This window comes from Podarcis pityusensis (assembly GCF_964106645.2).
Source record: "Podarcis pityusensis genome assembly, chromosome: 1".
Lineage (NCBI taxonomy): Eukaryota > Metazoa > Chordata > Lepidosauria > Squamata > Lacertidae > Podarcis > Podarcis pityusensis.
The window spans coordinates 78,451,847-78,472,887 of record NC_138028.1 but is presented as its reverse complement, the minus strand read 5'-3'; the positions used below and the strand labels follow the sequence as shown (position 1 = coordinate 78,472,887).

The 21,041-nt window shown below is 42.2% G+C and overlaps 2 protein-coding genes across 4 annotated transcripts in view; one reads left to right on the top strand and one right to left on the bottom strand.

Annotated features, from left to right (window-relative positions):
- LRRC56 (leucine rich repeat containing 56) overlaps positions 1-14,961 on the top strand; it is a 35,453-nt gene extending 20,492 nt beyond the window's left edge. Inside the window, exons 5-13 of the mRNA XM_080975819.1 lie at positions 1,120-1,216; positions 1,579-1,776; positions 4,745-4,922; positions 6,509-6,706; positions 8,511-8,575; positions 9,072-9,202; positions 11,154-11,347; positions 12,450-12,819; positions 14,581-14,961. Coding sequence (XP_080831945.1) covers positions 1,120-1,216; positions 1,579-1,776; positions 4,745-4,922; positions 6,509-6,706; positions 8,511-8,575; positions 9,072-9,202; positions 11,154-11,347; positions 12,450-12,819; positions 14,581-14,773 — 1,624 coding nt within the window. The 3' untranslated portion in view covers positions 14,774-14,961. The remainder of the gene's footprint in view (positions 1-1,119; positions 1,217-1,578; positions 1,777-4,744; positions 4,923-6,508; positions 6,707-8,510; positions 8,576-9,071; positions 9,203-11,153; positions 11,348-12,449; positions 12,820-14,580) is intronic.
- A 1,942-nt stretch (positions 14,962-16,903) lies between these two features.
- LMNTD2 (lamin tail domain containing 2) overlaps positions 16,904-21,041 on the bottom strand; it is an 88,757-nt gene continuing 84,619 nt past the window's right edge. For all 3 annotated transcript variants that reach the window (XM_080975609.1, XM_080975607.1, XM_080975608.1), the window contains one exon: positions 16,904-17,870. In XM_080975609.1, coding sequence (XP_080831735.1) covers positions 17,724-17,870 — 147 coding nt within the window. In that variant the 3' untranslated portion in view covers positions 16,904-17,723. The remainder of the gene's footprint in view (positions 17,871-21,041) is intronic.

Sequence of the window (21,041 nt, the reverse complement as noted above, 5' to 3'; positions counted from 1 at the left end):
TTGAACACCCAACTCAGTGGGCAGTTACTTTGGGATCGCAGACACTTTCCTTTTAATCAATTAATGTATATGTGACCTTATTATAGCATTTATCTCTGGCACTTAGTTTGAAAATTAATAGGGCAGAATATTGTTTCGACACATGGGGAATCAGAGCAGAACTGAAAAAGGATATACCAGGGGAAGCCAAATCAGTGCATCCAGATGTTCCATTCCAGCTACCAGCAGCCCCAGTCAGCATGGTCAGTGATTAGGAAGGAATGGAGCTGTTGTCATCTGGAGAGCAGCACATTGGGTATCCCAGGCTTATATGCTGTATTTCTCTTTGGGTGCGAATATGTGGTTTTGCATGTGTGTGATGGGTATATGTATGAATTCATATCTCTGAAAAAATCGGGGGGGGGGGGGTGATGGGTCTGCCTATTCCAGCCTCATTGCCTGGGGCCCAGTGACACCAATACATGTTCCAATCCAAGCAGAGCTTATTTCCAGCTGAGTTACTCTAATACAGGGGTTGTCAACCTGATCCCTACCGCTCACTAGTGGGCGTTTCAGGATTCTAGGTGGGCGGTAGAGGGTTCTACGGCACAAGTTGAATCCTCCTTCCATTGAGCACTGGTGGGCGGTAAGGAAAGATGCACTGGTGGGCGGTAGGTATAAAAAGGTTAACTACTCCTGCTCTAATATCTTCTCTCTCCAGCTGCCAAAGAAGAAACAATGTAAGTGTATGCTGTCACCAGCTTCTGAACCTGAGCAGGATAAACCGCAACGTCAGAAATCCCTGCGACAGAAGCTGAAATGTGCTTTCTGTAAATCTCCTGTTATTTATTTATCCAACTAGATTTATATACCACTTAATTAACAAAAAAATCTGTCTTTGAAAACAGCTATACATAAAATTGATCAAAATATAGATAAATTTAGCAATTTAAAAATATACGTAATAAAATTACATGTTACATTACTCATATGAGCTCCTGAATATAAGAGTGCTACTGTGAAACATAATGGATGAATTTGACCCTCAATCCAAATCTCTATTGCTTTGCCAAAGATGAAAAATACTAAAATGAACTGAATACATAACCCTTGGAACTTACAGTGTCAACTTTCCTTAAGGGACCTTGGAACAGCGTTGTCTAATCTTCAAGTCCTCTGGATGGCTCGCTGTGGGCTTCCAGATTTAGATGGTATCTCTTCCTGCTGCTCTTTGAAGGTAGGACAGATTTGAAATATTTCTTCAGTTGCCCTGTTTACTTAATGTTCAGCTTCTTTTTGTGAGGCATTTATGAGGCAGAGAACCTTAAGTTCCTGTTCATTTTCTTTCTTTCTTAAACTGATGCTGGAGCCTTTTAAAAATTAATTTTAGGTCTGATAGAAATCAGTGCCATTCCTTGTACTTAAAAGGTACTTCCATCATAATTTATCATGTATTGTGCTTGGCAATTCTGGGTCTTGAGGGGGTCTAAAGTTCAGTATTGTGCCATATCTCAAACTGCAAGCCATGGGTTCATTGTCATTACTAAATGTGCAGTGGTTAAAACTTCATGTTGATAAGGTCCCTTTGGTTTCCTTTAGGAACTCTACATAGCATATAACAATATTGCTGACTTAAGTCAACTTAGCCTGTTGGAGCACCTTGAGATTCTCGACCTAGAAGGAAACAACGTGGAGGACCTCAGTCAGATTCAGTATCTGGGGCTCTGTGTTACTCTGTCTGCCCTTACAGTGGAAGGAAATCTTATCTGCTTGAAGCCAAGCCCACAATCTCCAGAGGTAACTTTGCTTGCTTTTAGATTTCGTTTTAAAACGTGCATCTGTGTTTTAATCTGATTACGAGAAGATACTGCTTAGCACAGCATAGTTTACCCTCACCTCGTGCTCGGCCAGAGAGGGTTTTTACAATCAAGCGGTCTATAAATTTTATGAAATAAATAAATAAATAAATGACAACTGACTTAAGCACCCCCAAGCACTGGTTGAGCACTGTGCAACCCAAAGCATATTTGAAGGGAGTTCTGCTGAAATCAGTGGGATGTGTTTATATGAAGATGTTTCAGAAAAGAAAGAAATAATAATGGCTGCCTGGTTTGTATATTAAGAATGGCCACAGCTTTCTGAAACACCCTTGTTGGTGGCTGCAGTTCAGAACCTATCCTCCATGTCAGTATTGTTCGTTTCTAGTACAGGAATCCCTCTTGCAGGCCACTTTAGGAATTCTCAAGAGATTCAAAGCCAATTTGTTGTGTAATGGGGGTCTACTGTGTAAGTAAGATCCTTGCGGCGTACACAGCAATAATGTGTTCCCCTGGTGCATGGGCAGTCTTGTATTGATTGATGTGGCAGTTTAAGATCAGCAGCCAAAATCCTAGACACATGCCTGCCACAACAGAGAGGGCTTTTTCAGCAGTAGGGAACATGCTAACACCTGGAGTATTGCACATGTCCCATCAACAAAGGCCTTTAGAGGAGCCCCAAAGACTTATTTATTCTCAGCCACATTTGCTTAAATAAGATTTATTGGCCTGCTGAGTTGAATTGGTTTCAGCTATAATTATTTATTGGCGTTCAGTATTGTACTGGACAGTTGGTGGTGGTTTTTTTTAAAATAATAATAATAATAATAGAAACCACTGCTAAAACAAAACTTTCCCCCTCCATTTTAGCAGCGCTTTCTATGAAAACATCCTTGTGCTGTTGAAGCAAGGCACGCTCCCACCACTCATAAATGGATTGGGAGCATGTCTTCCCCATCAAAAAGCAACCAGGAGCTCTCTTTATGCTCATGGTTGTTCCTTTATAGGCACATGTGTACCTGTCCTACACCTTATACCCCATATGATGCCTGGTGAGGGGCAGGTGGGTGTGGTTTACAAGGAACAGCCTCGCAGTCCGAACTAGACCTGCAAGCTGGAGATTCCCCTCCTTGCACTGTTGCATCTAAGGCCATGCTTCATATTTGCATACCACCTTCAAATGTAGAAATAATACAAATATATCTTCTAGACTTCATTCCAAACAAGGATAGCTAATAATTCTGCCTGGCCCTTTCTATGAAAAATAAAAATAAAATCACATATACTGATTCGGCTAAATTTACAGCTCTCTCTACAGGCTGTCTGTTTGCTCAGTGTAATTTGATTTCCAGATGAGCTCATCTCTTCCAGACATTAAAACCCAAAGCAACAATCTGATGATGAATGTGGTGGTCTCTATCACAGCTGTTTCAATAGCACTCTGTGTCCATATATGTGTGTGTGTACATGTAATGTGATGCACCCCTCAACCCGGATAGCATTACAGACTTGTAGACTGGAAAACCTATAGCTTCCATATAACGGAAAGCAAATGCACTATGTAAAAAGATTATTTTGTCTTCTGTACTAGGTAATTACCCTATTGTGGGAAAGAATATAGGCTGAAAGTTCATCAGCCAGTCTTGACATTATACAGATGGAGTAGCAGTTTGTAGTTCATTGAAAGTGGGGAAAATATTCCAGGTGCATATATTTACCACTTCTGCTACTTTGCTGCTGATCTCTTGTAGCACTATACAAAATCTAGGGGTGATGCACCCTCACAGAATCATGCAATCTAAAGGCTGCTCCAGAAGATGCCGTTTTAATGCATGTGTCTAAAGCCATCTGTTAGTAACCAGCAACTGTGGCCTGGGGGCTTAGTCCAGTCCCTAGGGGCTTCCCATCTGGTCCTAGCATAGTGCCTGATCTCAAGGATGCCTCATAATGCAGCTTGTCATTTCTCCTACACAAGATGAGTCATAAGCAAAGAACTCTGACCTCCTCCTCTCCAGCATGTGCAGCAGAGGAGGATTGGGGGAGTCCTCCTTTTATGGACCCCAGCTGCTCCCTCTTTGCTTGGCCATGGCTGAGTCACAGGAGGCAGTATGTGAGGTGCATAAAGGGGGGGGGGGAACACTAGAAAAGCCTCTCTGGCTGATCACACTTTGCCTTGCCTTGCCTTGCCTTAAATTTGCGTAGGAATCGGTTAGTAGGAAGAAAGTAGATGTAGCCCAGTAGTTGCTGACCAGGTTCTAGTTTCCCATATCTTAAACTGCAAAAGAAAAAGGTCATAGTGGAGTGAGAGGAAGTTTCTGTAGTCTAGATCTAGAGTGTGTGCAGTTCAGGTCTGCAGGATCTACTTCGCTTTTTTACTAGAACCCCGAGAACCACAGCGAGCCATTCACTTAAAATTAAGGAACAAAGGTGCTTCTGAACATGTGCTCAGCCCTGGATTTTCCTCAGCACCAGAACTAACCAAATTAGTCCTGTCACACAGCATCCCACTCCTAGTTTTTCTGTAAGGTTTCTTCTTTCAAGCAGACTAATTTAAGTCCCAATTTAAGGGACTAATTAAGGCCCATCTAGATGTAAAGTGATGGAGAAAAGGGATTTTACACTCGTCTCCACACCACAGTTCTAGACTGAATCAAGCTCTCTGCGCCTGCTAGCTTGGCCTAGATAAACTAGGGATGGTAAAAAAAAAGAGGGGGGAAGGGAGGAAGTTAGAAACTCTTGCAAATCTACTGTAAATCATCCAGGACTCTACCAATAGATTACAGTCTACATTCTACCCATCCCTGAACTAGATGAGCTAGTGGACTCTGTTTCATAGTGTCTTTATGTAGTTCCTGCCCACTTCTCAGATTTCCCTCCCCTCTCCCTTGTCAAAATGTGTTTGAATTGACTACACTGAGAAATTTCTGCTTTGGGTTTTTTCCCCCCAGGTCCCAGACTACAACTACAGAGCTGAGGTGAAAAAACTCATCCCTCATTTAAAGTATTTGGATGAAATACCAGCAGACCAAACTGATCTTCCCTTCCCATGCAAGATGAACAAGGAGTGGCTACTTGTCAAGGAATCCATCAAAGATGGAAGTCTAGTTGAAGAGGCATCTTGTTCAGGCAGGTCAAATTATTTCCCAAGGATCCATTTTTGCTGGGGACAAGGTTTCAGGGGAAGATAATGTGTACAGACATAGATCCATGCACACTCTCTTGTATGCACCAGAGCCAGGCCTGGTTATCAGGGATAAGAATGGGCAGTAGCTTTTGCAAAAGTGTAAGGGTAGAGTTAGATGTGATGGCAGTAGAAGTGTGTCTTCACATAGAACACTTTAAACAGCTGTAAGACAGAGAGAGATAGGTGTGGGTCCTCTTGTGTGGTAGGTGGGAAAGGAGCTTCAAAGCCCTCCACATCCTGCTCCCTCCCCCCGGCTCTCATACTATTTTTCTTCTCAAGATTTGCTAGGGGAAAGGTGGCTAGAGATAGTGAAACAAGCAGCAGGCAGTGAAAGGGTTCAGAAGCCTCCCACCGGCTGCTTTGCCATGTTTGAAATTGTCCACCTCACCTCACCAGCAGCAGGCAGCATTTGAAAACTTTGGTCTGTCACTGTTAACATCAAGGTTCAGCTGAATACTACCCTGAGGGAGATATAATTATTATAATTATTATTTTTATTATATATATATATATCCCGGCCACTTGGCTGGGCTTCCCCAGCCACTCTGGGCGGCTTCCAACAAAATACTAAAATACAGTAATCCATCAAACACTAAAAGCTTCCCTAAACAGGGCTGCCTTCAGATATCTTCTAAAAGTCTGGTAGTTGTTGTTCTCTTTGACATCTGGTGGGAGGGTGTTCCACTTGGTCCATTTAGTCCAGAACAGGAACAATGAACTGACTTCTTGATGAAGTTTTGATGCTTATTGATTATACAGCTTGCAGTGAAATTCATTTCCCAGGAGTCAGACATCCTGAAAATTATGGTTTATTACTGTATTTATTTAAAATACTAATGCATTTCCAAAATAACTCATTAAGGCTCCAAAGTACTTTGTCTTTTGTTCCATTCAGAAGTTAATGACCTAGTATTGTGCTGTGTTCTTTGATTAAACAGTTCCTGCTCTTTTCACGAGACCTTCTGGAAATGATGAGAAATTTTAGCTTTGAAAATACAATAATGGTGTATCAACACACACCACTGCTGAAATTATGACATAGATGACAACTTTGTTTGGAGCCATCCTGAAATATATATAAAAAAATCAGAGACCAGTTGATGCAAAACCAGAACTGGTGGTATATGTTTTGCTAGACTCCCATTCCATAATTTTTACCTAAATGTGGAAACCCTATAGCTGGATCCAAAAACACTTCAACTGTTATTTAAGTCATTACCATTTCAGAGTTGGTTCTGAATACCTGCTCTCATACTTGCATTCTAAGCTTCTTTCTATACCTTGCTGTCAGATATTTACATCTCTACAGAACCAGGGTGGCTGGAAGATGACACTCACAATGAAGAAAGCTAGCACTCTCGAGGCTCCAACAGGAGAGCGCACAAGCACCAACATTACCTTAGAATACGGAAAAGAATTTCCTTTGCTCTGCTCATTATCACTGCTTTGCTAAACTGAACATTTATACCATCTTATTATGTGTTGCAATATCTCACAGAACTCCCCCCCCCCCCATCACCCTGTTTAGATTCTTATTTAGGACCTGTAGCAAGAAGGCCCGGCTCTGCTGTGAGACCTGCCATAACTCAGCTCTTGTCAGCTTCTCGACCTCAGGTTCCACAAAGACCACTTAGCGCCCATTTGCTCTCTGGTAGTAGCACCCTCCTGGAGGCTACCATCTGTGATGAGATGTTGCCTGAAGATGACGCCAGTGACTTGACACATGGTAAGGGAATACCTGGTGCCATTCTTGCCTAACCTCCCTTTTGCAAACCTCTCTTCCAAAAGCATGTGTGCATGTGCACAGGTGATTTAAAAGCATTCTTGCTCTCCCATATATTTCCTTGAATGACATGTAGGTGCATTGGGCACAGACTTCTATTTTTGTATAGCTCTTTCAGCTAATTGGAGCATGGAAATAAGCACAGTGGGTTAAAAGGCATTGTTTGATGGCTCAAACTTCATTTCATTTCATTTATATTATTGCTGCCCTTCAGTAGGATGATCCACTATGTCATAGTGAGTTTGTCCCCAGCTCTCTTGCCATACAGATAGACAAACTTCTGCCTTACAGTGACTAGATGTAAAGAGACCACTTGACTATTATGTTGTCTTCAGCTGAGCAAGAGGGGATTTGTCCATTATTACTATCTCCACCTCAGCTCACCTTTGCATGCTATTCAGTGGTGTCAAAGCAGTAGCTGTGCACCAATAGTTAAACCAAAATGGGGAAATCTACTACTTCTTTTCCCGAAATATGAAAAGCAGTGAATGAGCCATCTGTATTGTTGAATATGTTAAAGGGAATGGGCAGATAGCATGCATAACAGCCAGCCATTGTTCTTTCTCTTGCAGTCCTCTTTTGCCTGCTTGTAACCCTTCTTCAGCTGGCTAAATATTTGCTCCCTTGCAATTCCCATGATGCTTGATCCTATGCTGCTATTAAGCTTTTCCCTTGGGGGACCATTTTTCACCTGAATCGTGGGAGAATTTTCTCTCCCTGAAACCCCCCCCCCCACTGCACTTATGCTGCTCAGCTGCCTGGGAAACCAGTGAGAATGGTGAAAAGGGGGTTCAACTGAAGAAAAAAGTTGATCTTTATCTGTAGCTCTCCCCCTTCCTGCTGCTCTGCTGATCAGTAGGAGAGTACATTGCAGACCATGTAAGATTATGCAGTGGGTCAGAAGCAATCCAGGGAATGCAGATTGCCCACTTCTGGACAAGACATAGGGAAAAAATGCATGTTTCTTAGAGGTTATGCAAATTGACCAAAGAATGTGGTCAGGAATATAAAAAAAAATTCAGTCACATTTCCCAAGGCCTGTTGGGAGAATATGTATATATTTACCAGTGTTGAAGAAATGATTCTTCAACATCAGCTTCATTGGACTGGCCATGTTGTTTGAGCAACTGCTCTATTCCAAACTTAAAAATGGAAAGCGTAATGTGGTGGTCAACAAAAGAAGTTTAAAGACTCTCTCAAGGCAAATCTTTAAAAATGTAATATAAACACCAACAATTGGGAAACACTGGCCTGCGAGCGCTCCAGTTGGAGAACAGCCTTTACCAAAGGTGTCATGGACTTTGAAGATGCTTGAACTGAGGACGAAAGGGAGAAACCTGCTAAGAGGAAGGCATGCTTGGCAAACCCTCACCATGATCAACTCCCGCCCGGAAACCTATGTCCCCACTGTGGAGGGACGTGTGGATCCAGAATTGGCCTCCACAGTCACTTACGGACTCACTGTTAATACCGTGTTCATGGAAGACAATCTTACTCGGCTATGAGTGATTGCCAAAGAAGAAGACCAGGAATTGTGCACATGTCCCTATTCATGGAAAAATTATGGACACATTCTCCATGACACTTGGTGAATGTGCTTAATGGCTGGTTGTTATGCACATTAACCATACAACTTGCATTCCCCTTAACATACTGGTATATAAGCAAATGGGATGACAGTATAGGAAGATTTCTGTGGCTGTGAAATGGTAAACTGGAACAAACCCTCTTACTTTTCTTTTTCCAGGTGTCAGCAGAGTTATTTGTGGGAACCCCATCAAAGCTCTTCATGCACGGAGACAGAAACTAGGTGTAGGTTTTCTTTCATATGTAATTTCTTTTTTCTTTTTCTTTTCGTTTTTCTTGGCAAGCCAGCATGTCATTAATTCTAGGGAGATAAAAGCTGAAGAGTTCTATAGAATTCCATAGATTTCTACTGTGAGGAAGACCATTCTGAGAAGAAATAAACTTTGAAAAAAGTTAATTGCATGTCTGTACAGCTCAAGCTGCAAGGCGGTGTAGGGCCTTCCATTGTGGGGTGGGATGCCAGCACATGAGAACATAGAGAAGTGACAGACATCTATCTAAACTATCACTATCACTATAAACTATCACAGCAGTAGCCTGGTGGTGTAGCATGCACTGGCCGCAATAAGAAGAATTCTTTACCTCAGAAAATGGTTGCGAGAGGAAAATTAACTTGTAAAAAACAAACAAACAATCTGTGGTCCTGGAGAAATGAGAAGTTTTCAGTCAAATATATAGTGAACAGCAGATGTATTCTGACATTATTTCACCTATGTTATAGCCTACAGTAATGAACCTGTTTCAGCCACCAAGTCAGCCGGCAGTATATCCTTTTGACATTGAAGAAACTGATTATGTAAATACGGATGACATCTACGCTGAGCTGAAACTCCTGAAAGAGCATCACCTCCAGTAAGAGTTCAAATTTAGTCTTATTAAGGCAGTTTGTCAAGTGAGCTACTCTCCAGATAGAGCAACCAGTGAGCACTGTACGGAATGAACACTCAACTATAAGCTGACTTGCTTCTGTCCAAGCCATGACCTAGGCGCAGGATACCTTAAGGATCACCTCCTCCTATACAAGCCTGAGTGCTGCCTAAGATCTGATGGAGAGCCCCTTCTCTATGTCTCTGTTGTAGCGGAGGTACTGTTGTTGGGGATAAGAGAGAGGGAATTCTAAGGGATCGTACCTAAACAGTGGAATACTTTGTCCCATGAGGCTCAGTTGGCCCCTTCGCATGGTATTTTGCCTTGGCCAAAACTTTACTGTATTTGATTTTTATCGACTTTTTTTACCAGCTTTTTCTGTTCTATCTTTTGCACCTGTCTGTTTTTAATTGTGTGGGTGTGTTTTTTTTAATAGTATTGGATTTTATAGCAGTATTAATTGTTACTATCTACACTCAGTGATGTATAAGCACTAGAAGGGCAGAATATAAATATTTAAATATATATTTTGGATTAAAATTATTAAAGAAACATTGCAAAATGCCAAATGGAATAAAGAAGTTGGTAATATCAACCCTTAGCTTCTTTTCAGAAAACCTGTTTTGCTCCAAGATGCTCCATGCTTCATCTCTTAGACCATTCTAAACACACACAAATCCTAAGGCATGTGAACTATGGAAACTTTTGTGACCCAGCACATTTACCCCATTTTTAAGGACCCTTGCTCACTAGATTATCCTGTTCTCTAAATTAGCATATGAAAGTTTAGTTCTCTGCCTGTTTCTTCTCACTGAGATAAGATAAGCACTTAAGCCACCTTGTGGCAGTTCTGAGGAATTGCCCTTCACGCTTAAATTCTGATGTAATCTGTTCCCAGAACTGATTTGTCACCTGTTAAGTCAAGATGTTCTTCCCACGGATGAGGTAGTCTCTTTTTACAGATTGGAAAACAAAGGTTGTACTAACAGAGATTCCCTGCAGACTATGTCGTACATCGGGAATAGGGAACCTATCACCCTCCAAATGTTGGGGTACAACTGCCATCAGCCCCAGCCAGAATGGCCAATAGTTGGCACGATGAGCATTATAGTGCAGCAAACATCTAGAGGGCACCAAGTAACCATTCCCTGCTGTACATCTTTGGCTCACATCGTTGCCATCAGTCAACCTTGCTGCTCACCTTGGAAAATTGTCGTGCCAGCATGATTGCTGTATGTCTGGAAGGAATGGTGTAGGCAAGGCTTTTCCTCCATCTCATCAATCTTTCTTTCAGGGTTTTTGTCCTATGTTTCAAATTTAGCATTAAAGTGCAATGGGGAGTTCCTGTTTCTATCTGTGTGATGGGACACACACCTACACCCACACCCATTTTTTAAAAATTGTGTTAATTTATTCACAAAAATTTTAAATTGCTTTACAACTGCTGCTTCAAAAGCAGTTAACCAAACAATGAAATAAAGCCCCTTGAAACCATCCTATGAAAATTCATACCAAAGCTAAAAATAAAAACACATAAAATGGGGCTAATTTTCAAAAGCACAGAATAGTCTCCATCCATTTCTGTAATGCCATGAGAGGGAGCCAAATGAACAGCTCCCAGAAGCGAGTTCCAAAGCTTTCAGAAGAGTTTTTGGTGGAAGCTTTCTCTTTGTGGCATTTCCTCCAAAAAGAGACTGGCCAGAGCTCAAATCTGAACATCTAAAAGTGTTGCGAGAATACAGTGCCAGGGTTAAAGCTTTTCTCCGAAGGAGTATTGTAACATGGAGTATTTTACTCTTACTTAGATAGGGTCATTATATATCTTAAATCTATAGATTCTGGTGTATAGTGCATTATGTTTTTTTAATGTGTTGGAACTTGTGGTTCGGATAGGGCAGGAAGAAAATCAAACTTACTAGCATCAAATTTCTGGCAGGCACCTACAAGCTCTCCAAAGGGCAAATTCTCCCCAGGAGCTAAAAACAACACTAACATTAAGTGAGGAGGAGGAACACTACAGCTTGAGTGACAGCTGTGATGAAGATTTGAAAGAAGCCACTCAGGAGGAGATCATGGAAATCACATCATCAGATTCTTCTTGCCAATCCCGTCTTTCTCAGTCATCATCAGGTACATTATCCAAATGATTAATGCACCCGTTGTTACTGACAAGTAACAGCAATTATATGCCTGCCTTAGGTTTTGTAGTTCTAAAGTTCCTGTGATATGTATGTATCTTTGGCAAATTTCCATTTTCTCTGTCAAAAATATGTGCATGGAGTTATCTTTCCTATCATTTTCTTCTGAGATACACACATGGGGATTTTTCTGGCTAACAAAATAAGATTGGCTTGAGTAATTATTTTAGCAAACTTCCTATTTGAGATACCTATGCTTAAAAGAATCACAAGACCCGAAGTATGTGCTCAGAAGAGAAATAATGCTAACTTGTATCAACATTTTATTTGCATTCAGATTACAATATTTTTGTCCCTGCCTTCCGATTTCAGAATATGAAGGCAAGGAAGAAAGAGAGAGACAAAGCAGGTTGTGATGGCAAGGTTCCAGAGACCAGAAGTTATAGAGCATGACAGGGAGGTGCATGGGAAGAAGCAATTCTGATCATTTAAACTACTGGAAGCCATAGGAGATCAAGATTTCCTTTGATTTCCCATGATTGAATGCCTGCCTACTTTCCAACTTTCCACAGTAACTATTGGGTTTTGTAACAAACACCAAGATTCTTTAGAAGCTGTACCAAGTAGAACGTATAGTGTGGAGCAGTGAGCTTTTCCCATTCAATCTTTGTAACTTGAATGATGGGAGAGTTGAACTCATACTGACGTTCTAGGTACACTGCATAGGGAGTGAGTGCCATTCAATTTAGTGGGACTTATTTCTGTGTAAACGTGCACTGAATTATACTATCAGTCCTTTAATATTTTGAAACCTCTCATAGCTAAATAGATGGAAATTCAGGCCATTCTAATAAGAACAAGAGTTCCTGGTCTAAACCCACCTCAGTTCATGAAAGCCTCTTAACTACAGTTGTTGTTGTTGGCATCTGTCTGTCTCAGGAGACAATGGAGGAGTGCACCTTTGGGGGTGAAGTCAAACTCAAACTGTTGGAAGGTTACAGCCACCTGTGTTTGCTGATTTACGCTCTCAAGTGGATGGGAGTGAAGTTACATGCTCTGCTTTTAAATTGCTGTGCTTTCCCTTTGCATTTCAGATTCATTGCACGTCCAGGAAAATTCATTGCCCACCATTATAAAGCGCTCTATTGTACCCTCTCCTCCAAAAAGTCCCTCGCCTGCATTCATACAGCGAGTGAGAACTGAGTTTGTTGGAGCTAGACGCCTGAAAGTGCACAGTTCAGAAAAGGCAGTTCTACCAAAGCCACAGCCTTCATCAACTCAGAACAGTGATACAGTGCAGAATGTGTTTGAGAAGACTACTGTTCAGAGTCTCAGCAGAAAACCTGATTTCTCCTTATCTGATACATCTATCTTAAGTCAGAGGCATAGGACTTTTGGCCCCGACAGCAAGCAGACCAAGAGACCTGTTTCAGGACCAGCAACAATTGGACCAGCAAACATCAGGTTGGGATACCTAGGTAGCTCTTTCACTAGGATTGCTAAACCAAATGGGACAAATCCACATGGGATAAAGGCTGCTTCATAACATCCAGGATGGAGTGAACTGTGCTTTAAGGTTTAACCCATTGGCTTTGGTTTTAAGCATACTTAACTCTCTCTCTCAAGAGTGTGATTGCAGGCTTTTGATCTTATACTTACTGCTTGGTTTTCTGTTTTGGGTGGTGGTATCCTTCTCAAAAATGAGTTCCAAGAAGCTTCATTGACAACTTGCATCTAAGATTAGCTTCAGCTGTTCAGCACCTGTCTACTGCACATCTCCCTTTCATAGATTAACAATGGATCTATCTATCTATCTACCCTGCTTTTCAGAAAAAATTGTCTCAACAGATCAGCACAAGGAGGACCATCTGGGAGGTTTGGAGGTTCCTCTATATACTCTTCCTCTTGCAGATGCATCAGCCTATACAGTGGTACCTCAGGTTACATACGCTTCAGGTTACATACACTTCAGGTTACAGACTCCGCTAACCCAGAAATAGTGCTTCAGGTTAAGAACTTTGCTTCAGGATGAGAACAGAAATCGGGCTCCGGTGGTGCGGCGGCAGCAGGAGGCCCCATTAGCTAAAGTGGGGCTTCAGGTTAAGAACAGTTTCAGGTTAAGAACAGACCTCTGGAACGAATTAAGTACTTAACCCGAGGTACCACTGTAGTGCAAGCTAAGTTGCACCTGACACTTGCAACATATTCTCTATTATTATTATTATTATTATTATTATTATTATTATTATTACATTTATCCATAATTTATACATAAAATGTCTCAAAGCAACTTACAGTTGGAAAAAAACATACAAAGGCAAGTATTTAAAACAACATCAAAAGAATAAAACAACATTATTTACCCAAAGTGCTCATCCTGCAGTATTATATAAAGGATGAATCCTACACCACCCAGCTAAAAGACAAACACCAAAAACAGCTAGGTGCCATATGAGCCCAGTTAAGAACCAAATGCTAGGGTAAACAATAATGCCTTTGGATGGCACCTAAAAGTTGATAATGATGGCATCAGGCATATCTCCCTAGGGAGAAAATTGCATAACCATCACTGAAAAGACCTGTTCTCACGTTGCCACATTCCACACATTCACAGACTCTGGATAGGCTCATATGAGGAGAGGCAGTCTCTAAGGTACTGAGGTCTGAGTTACATCAGTCTTTGTAGATGAAACCCAGCTCTTCAATCTGAGGCTAAAAACTAATGGGCAGCCAATGATTTTGGGCAGGATCAGTGTTATATGCCTTCCAGTTGACAACCTGGCTTCTGAATTCTACACTAGCTGCAGTTTGCAAATTATCTTCAAAGGTAGCTGCATGTATGATAAAACACATTGCAGTAATCTAGCCTAAAGGTTATCATATCATAGACAACAGAAGCAAGGCTATCTCAGTCCAGAGAGGGCTGCAGCTGGGCCACCAGTCAAAGCTGATGAAAGGCACTCTGTGCCACCAAGGCCACTTGTGCTTCCAATGATAGTAATGGGTCCACAGGTACCCCCAAGCTGCATGCTATATACTGTATCTCTGTAACTGAGTGGTGTGTTGTTCTCCATGCTAATGAGGTGGGACATAGTGGGTACAGAAAAGGTTTTATCCCTCTTTGTTGCATCCAGTGCAGAAGGTTTAAGTGACTATGCAATTCTAGCTTAGTCTCTGAAACGTATTTGTGCCAACTCACTGTACTCTGGTGTTTCTTGTTTTCAGAGCCTCTGTAGATAGAAAGCTCCTCAAGATGATCAACTCTCATCAACCTGCTGTTCGCTCATGCACAAAAATGCCAGAGGGACTTGCAGTTCTGAACGTGGTCCGCCCTCTGACTGCCAAGGCTGCCCTGCAGAGCTTGCCGAGCAAGCCAAATATCTCAATGACGGCTCAAAGCAAGACTCCCAAATTGTAGGAAATGCCCTCAGCAGCTGTGTGTATGTTGTTGCCAAGTCACAGACGCTTTCAGCTGCATTCTGTGTTTCCCATCTTCCTATGAGCAACACAGGCTGGCTTCTCTGACTCATCACGATCTCTGAACACAGCAGTGCCCTAGGTAAGCAAAGCAGTTTAAATAAACAATTTGATTGACCTCAAACAAAACTGCTGCTGCGAATGGAGAATCTGCAACTCCCCCATCAACCATTTTGGCAGCTTCTGCAAAAGGAGGAATGAAAGCTTGTGCCGCCATAGCCCTTTCAAGTGACTGTATGCCTGATGTTTACAGCAGCTGCGTGCCTGGCCTCATGGCCAGGGTGGCCCCTTTGACTCATCCAGTGGGAGGAAGGTACAGACCATCCTTCAGCGTTCCCTCAGGTATCCAGCTGCAGCTACTTCCCTGTGTCCAACTGCTGTCAAAGGGATGCAGTCCCTCTTGTGAAATCATACAACAGACTGGGAAAGCTGTGTAGATGGAATTGAGTGTGCTTTGAGCAGGACTCTCTCTTTCAGAGCTTGATTCAGGCACGAACTTGGATTCCACGTTGATGTAGAAACACTCCATCTTGCTTGAAATCATTCTTCTCTATTCTTTTTAGCAGGGAAAAACTCAGTAGTTCAGAAGGAGTTTGGGAGAGGGGGATTAAGCACATCACTGGTTTTTTGTACTTGGAAGGAACTTCTGATGCTCATCCAGAATGCTGTCATACAGATATACCTGAATTGGGTGGGTTGTGTTTTCTCCAAGCCAGATGTCCATTGTAAATATATTTGCAGTGGACAAGGTTGATTCCCAACAATCTCTCCTTTGCCTCATCTTTTTCATGCGTTTTTACCACAAATGTATTTGCAATCAAATGTTCTGTAACTTTTTTTTACTAGATCAGTTTTAAAGGAATACAGGAATATGTGTGTGCGTGCATGTGCTTGTCTGCGTGTGCAGACACACAGACGCACACACACACATATTCAACCACTGCAGGGAGCTTACTCTACTTTTAATAACATTTATTCCGCTTTAGAATACAATATGAAATGCTATGAACTGGTATAATCTGATCTGGTTTGCATAACAATGTAAACAATTCCACCAGGCCCCAGGTATGACATCTTATGGATAAAGTCAACACGTGAGCAGGCATTCACAGATGTTGCGAGCAGCAGTGGTTGTGAGCATGTCAGCAGGAGAAAGCATGCTGCCACAATCATGGGAGTTGCTGCTGTCTGCATATGTGATAGTCAAGTTCACACTGTATATTTATCCACACGAATCCCAAGGACAGTTGGGACTGCTTGCAAGTGGAACAAAAGGTATGTATGAACTGGCACTCAAGACAGGTATATTTCAACAATTATTGTGAATATTTTGAAACTAAGTACTGTAATTGTTTAAATTATTTTCTGGAAGACTATTTATAATACATGAATTATGCAGCATCCCAATCTGTAGGTCATTTCTTTCTAGTTGAATGTTTGAAATGCATAATGGAGCTGAAACCAAGAACGTTCACACCATATCTTCAGCTTGTCCTTTGAAGCCAAAACATTTAAAGAATATAAGAAGATTTGGGACATTCCCACCCTTAGAAGGCATGCATTTCTGCAGTAAATGGAGCAGGGGATTGTAGGAGAAAAATCAAAATTCATAGAATGGTGGTTCCCAGAAAATGTGTAAAACTGGCCTTGGCAAAACATGCACCATTTAAGCCAGCTTCCTTCTTTACACCAGTCTCTCACTTTGCAATCATCATTAAAATTCTCCTCTGTATATAAATGGTGAGAGAGCAGGGATAGCCAATATGATGCACTCCAGATGTTAGAGTCCAACCCTCATCAACCCCAACCATCTCTCCCATATGCTTTTTTCCAATCTGTCTCTTTTTATGCGGTAATCTATGTTTAAAGACATGCCTAGATTGCCCCAAATGCAAAATTATTTTTCCAGTCCCCAGTTAATGTGTGAGTTTTATGTTGCTCCAAAGCCATCTAACAATATTGTTTGGGCCACCCCAATCTCTGCCAAGCGATAGCAAGAGATTTCAGGCGATTTGGCACTTGACCAAGGTTGTGTTTCTGTTGGGAAATCAAGGCACAGCCGAGACTAGCATCTTTATGAAATATGGTTTATTCTACACCTTGGTTTTGATGAAGAGAGTTCATGGCATTTACATCACAAGAAGGACTTGTCCTTCCCAGCAATGCAGCCTTGGATTCAGAGGCATCCTAAGCGCCCATGTCTCTTTCTAACAGCCTGCTGTTCTGCCCACTTCCTGCCCCTTCTTCCCAGAAACCCCAAAATGTCTGTTGCAAAAGGACACCCTCTCTTCCTGTGGTGACATCACGCCCCACTGTTACCCTAGGAACCTCCCCCTCTCAACTCTGCTATTGTCTTCTGCTAACTTAACACACAGCTGGGGGAAAGGACACCATCTGGATGATCAATTGTTCTTAATGGACTGGTACTTAGTTATTTTATTTATTAAATTTGTATACTGCCCTCTATCCATAGACCTGAGAGTGGTTCACAAAATAAAAACAGTTTCTCCTGTTCTTAATGGCATTGATGCTATCAACAATCTCCTGAACTGGTTCAGCATGAGTTTTTTCACTCGCCTGGCATCTTTCCTTCATACTTCAAAAAATTAGGGGTAAATTCTACCCCTTTGCTAAATTTAAGATAACGGGGAGTCTGCCAAATTCCTAGCAATATGTAGCTTTAATTCTTTTCTCTGCCTCCTAAAGCCTCTTTCCCGTCACCATTAACGTGGTGCTTCTTGTCTTACGCCTTCCAAGATAGTTAAGCTGGCACAAAGAACTGCCTCGGAATGGAAGGGAAAGTCACAAAGATACATGCCAGGCAAACTGCAGAGTTGTCTGTGTATTTAAAGCCATGCAAACCACCTTGGCTGCTGACATTCATCAGCATGTCATCTAGCAGGACAGTACCTCCTTAGGTGCAGATCAGTGATAGTGGGCATGTAAGTCATATGCTTGAAGCCATATCTTGAGCGAGCACTCCTCTGTCCTATCAGGGACACCATGGGAAGTGTAGTATCCAGCGTAGTCTTGAATTCCTGAAAAAAAGGACATTGCTATTACCAAAAGATAGCAGCATTTAAAAGCAGGTGTGTGTGGCAGGCATTTGCCTTCAGTACTTTGTTAAATATAATTATACACTTTATCCAAGCCCAATACTCTGCTACTAAAACTAAATTACACGTAACAGTCATAGAAACTCTAAAGAGGAATCTTGGGCGTAGTTCTGTTTGGTGTTGTGACTGTTTCATTGCTGGCTGTTTTGTGACTTTTGGTGTGTCATCTAAGCAGAAAAAGGTGAGCTTTACAAACAAGACAGGGAGGGGGGAATCAGATCAAGCAACCTTGTGTTGCACCTCATTATCCCTGTCTGTCTGTCTGTCTGTCTGTCTGTCTGTCTGTCTGTCTGTCTGTCTCTCTATCTGTCACACACAGAGAGAGAGAGAGCACTTATGCTACCTGGATGTGGTTTTAGTACAGCATACCCTTCCTGCTGCAGCGGTACCATTTATCTACTTGCACTGGTGTACTTCGAACTGCTAGGTTGGCAGAAGCTGGGACAGAACAATGCGAGCTCACCCCGTCCCAGGGATTCAAACCTGGGCAAGTCTGATTTTCAAGTCCAAGAGGCTCAGTAGTTTAGACCACAGCACCACCCATGTCCGCCGCAATGCCGTTTCCGTGCTTCTGTCACAGTGTTCCGTTGCACCAGGAGCAGTTTAGTCATGCTGGCCACATGACCTGGAAAGCTGTCTGTGGACAAAAGCTGGCTCCTTCGGCCTGAAGTGAGATGAGCGCAGTACCCCATAGTCACCTTTGACTGGACTTAACTGTCCAGGGGTCCTTTACCTTTACCTTAGTATAGCATACTACTCAAATCAGCAAGCACAGTCCAGAACCTGTTGTTATAGGATGAATTCTCCATATGTATGATGTGTTAGCAGCAGTGATATCTATTAACATCTGCCCTTTTGTGGAAGTGTTGAAAGTATCAAAGCCTTTCCCACTCTTAAATATATCCAAGACCTCTGCCCAAAGGAAGATAAAGATTTCTCCTTTTTCAAATTTGGCAGAGAAAAGAGGAACATATTTGTCAAAGTCACACAACAGACCTGAGACACAAGCTAGAGGCAAAAACATCTACTTAACTCACTAGAAGTTAGGAATCTAAATGCCATTTATTTGCCTTTGAAAAAATTGCCACCTTAATTCTACTAAAATACTAACTGGTTGTGCAGGGGGAGACAGGGAAGCAGAGCAATTAAATTCCTCCACTAAGGATCAGCAGTAACATTTTTTTCCTAATATAAGGTCTGCCAAACAGCCTCTCTGTTCATCTAATTTTCAAGGTTCCTGGAATAGGCACATTACATGCAAGATTTTTTTTTACATTGGTTTTAATGTGACTTGTGGGGCTACATAAATGACAGAATGTAATAGCAGGAAGCCTCATCTTTAAATAAAGGAAATTACTCAAGGCCTGAAAATGTGCAAGACTTTGGGAGGCGCCTCTTCCTCTGCTGCAGATGGATGCTACAGCAAGTCATAATTTCAGTCATCAACACTGACCTAATGAATTAATAACTTGGAACTGGCAGGTGTGTAGGAAGACTTGAAATTATAGCAGGTTCAGCTAGGATACTTTTTACTTGTGTAATCACAAAATAATAACAACTGATCCCTCACGTGATGTGAACCCAAGGTATCCAATGCTAGTCCTACTCAGAGTTGACCAATTGAAAGTAAGAAGCAAGACTTTCTTGTGTCCATTAATTTCAGTGTGTCTACTCTGAGTAAAACTTAGTTGGCTACAACCCAGAATGCATACATGCATGTACTTATTTTATAATATTTCCTGCCCTTTAATGTAAAACAGTTCCAGGACTGCATTTGTATGAGCAGCATTCACTGTGGCTCTTTCTGTGTGTTTTTCCATAATCATAGTCTGGCACTTAGGGGGCAGGGGCTGTTTATAAGGGCCAGCATCTTTGTTCTTCTGCCGTTGCCCATTCTACTCATATTAACCTTAGCACAGTCCCTGGGTCTAGTTAAAATGCTGTCATCTTATAGCGCTGCTATCCTCACGCTATGCAATAACCACTGGTTCTTTACAATCCTTTTCGGAGTTAATGGGATTTGCTGCACACTGTGAAATTGTTATTTAAGTAAACACACTGATATGTACCTAAGCAAGCAAGAGGTAAAGAAAATAGATTTCCAATTTAGCACAAAAAGAGGGCTTTCCAGCTGAAGTGCCCGGTGAGTCAATGTTGAGACTTAGGTATTCACCCTGCCACCATGTACTCTTCCTTCTATTTCTCCATGCTTTCTCTTGGGACTTGCCTATATTATCAGTTTATCCTGGATTAGAGCTAAACAAAGGATGGGGATTGGAAAAGGTCCAGATGTTCCTTCTAAAACATCCAACCCTTGCAGGTTAGCAGAACAGAAGTACTTATTCTCCTTGAGCTAGATTCTCCCTCTGTCTGTGAAATATACTCAGAGTCGCAAAGTGATTTCATGCTCTTTATTCAGCTCATAGTGGTGAGGAGGAATGAATAAATGTCCCCTCACAGTATCTGCTTTATATACATTATTTACACAATGGGCTGCACATGATTGGCTAATTCTGGAATTCTACTGTAAGCCAATCAGGTTGTGGATTCACTTCTATCTGGAGCAGGATTGGGTGGTTCCTGCCAACCAATCATACTGCTGCATTGTTCTAGGACCAATCAGACTGCTGCATTCTGAATCCTATTGTTCTAGGACCAATCAGACTGCTGCCTTTTGGATCCTATTGTTCTAGGACCAATCAGACTGCTACAGTTTGGATCCTATTCAACTCAGTACATAACACCCCTCCCCTCTAAGTTCCAGTCCTGCCCGGGAGGTCGCATTCATAGTCCTCAAGGTATGCCGGCGGCCTACGTGTGCGTTGTGGCCTGGGGTGTTCCCTGGTCCGGGCTCCGGGTTCTGGCTCGTGTTCCAAGGATGCTGGCTGTGATGCGGCTGTTTGGTCTGGTGCAACCGGCTCGCTCAGTCGTGGTTCTGGTTCCGGTGTCCTTTCGGCCTCACGGGTCCTCTCTGTATTTACTGATTCTGCCTCTCCTGCTGGCCCCTCCTGCTCTATGGGCCTCACTGCCCCGCTGTTCCCTTGGGACTCCTCTGACCTGTCCTCCTCCTGGTTTTCTCCCGGGAATCGTCGC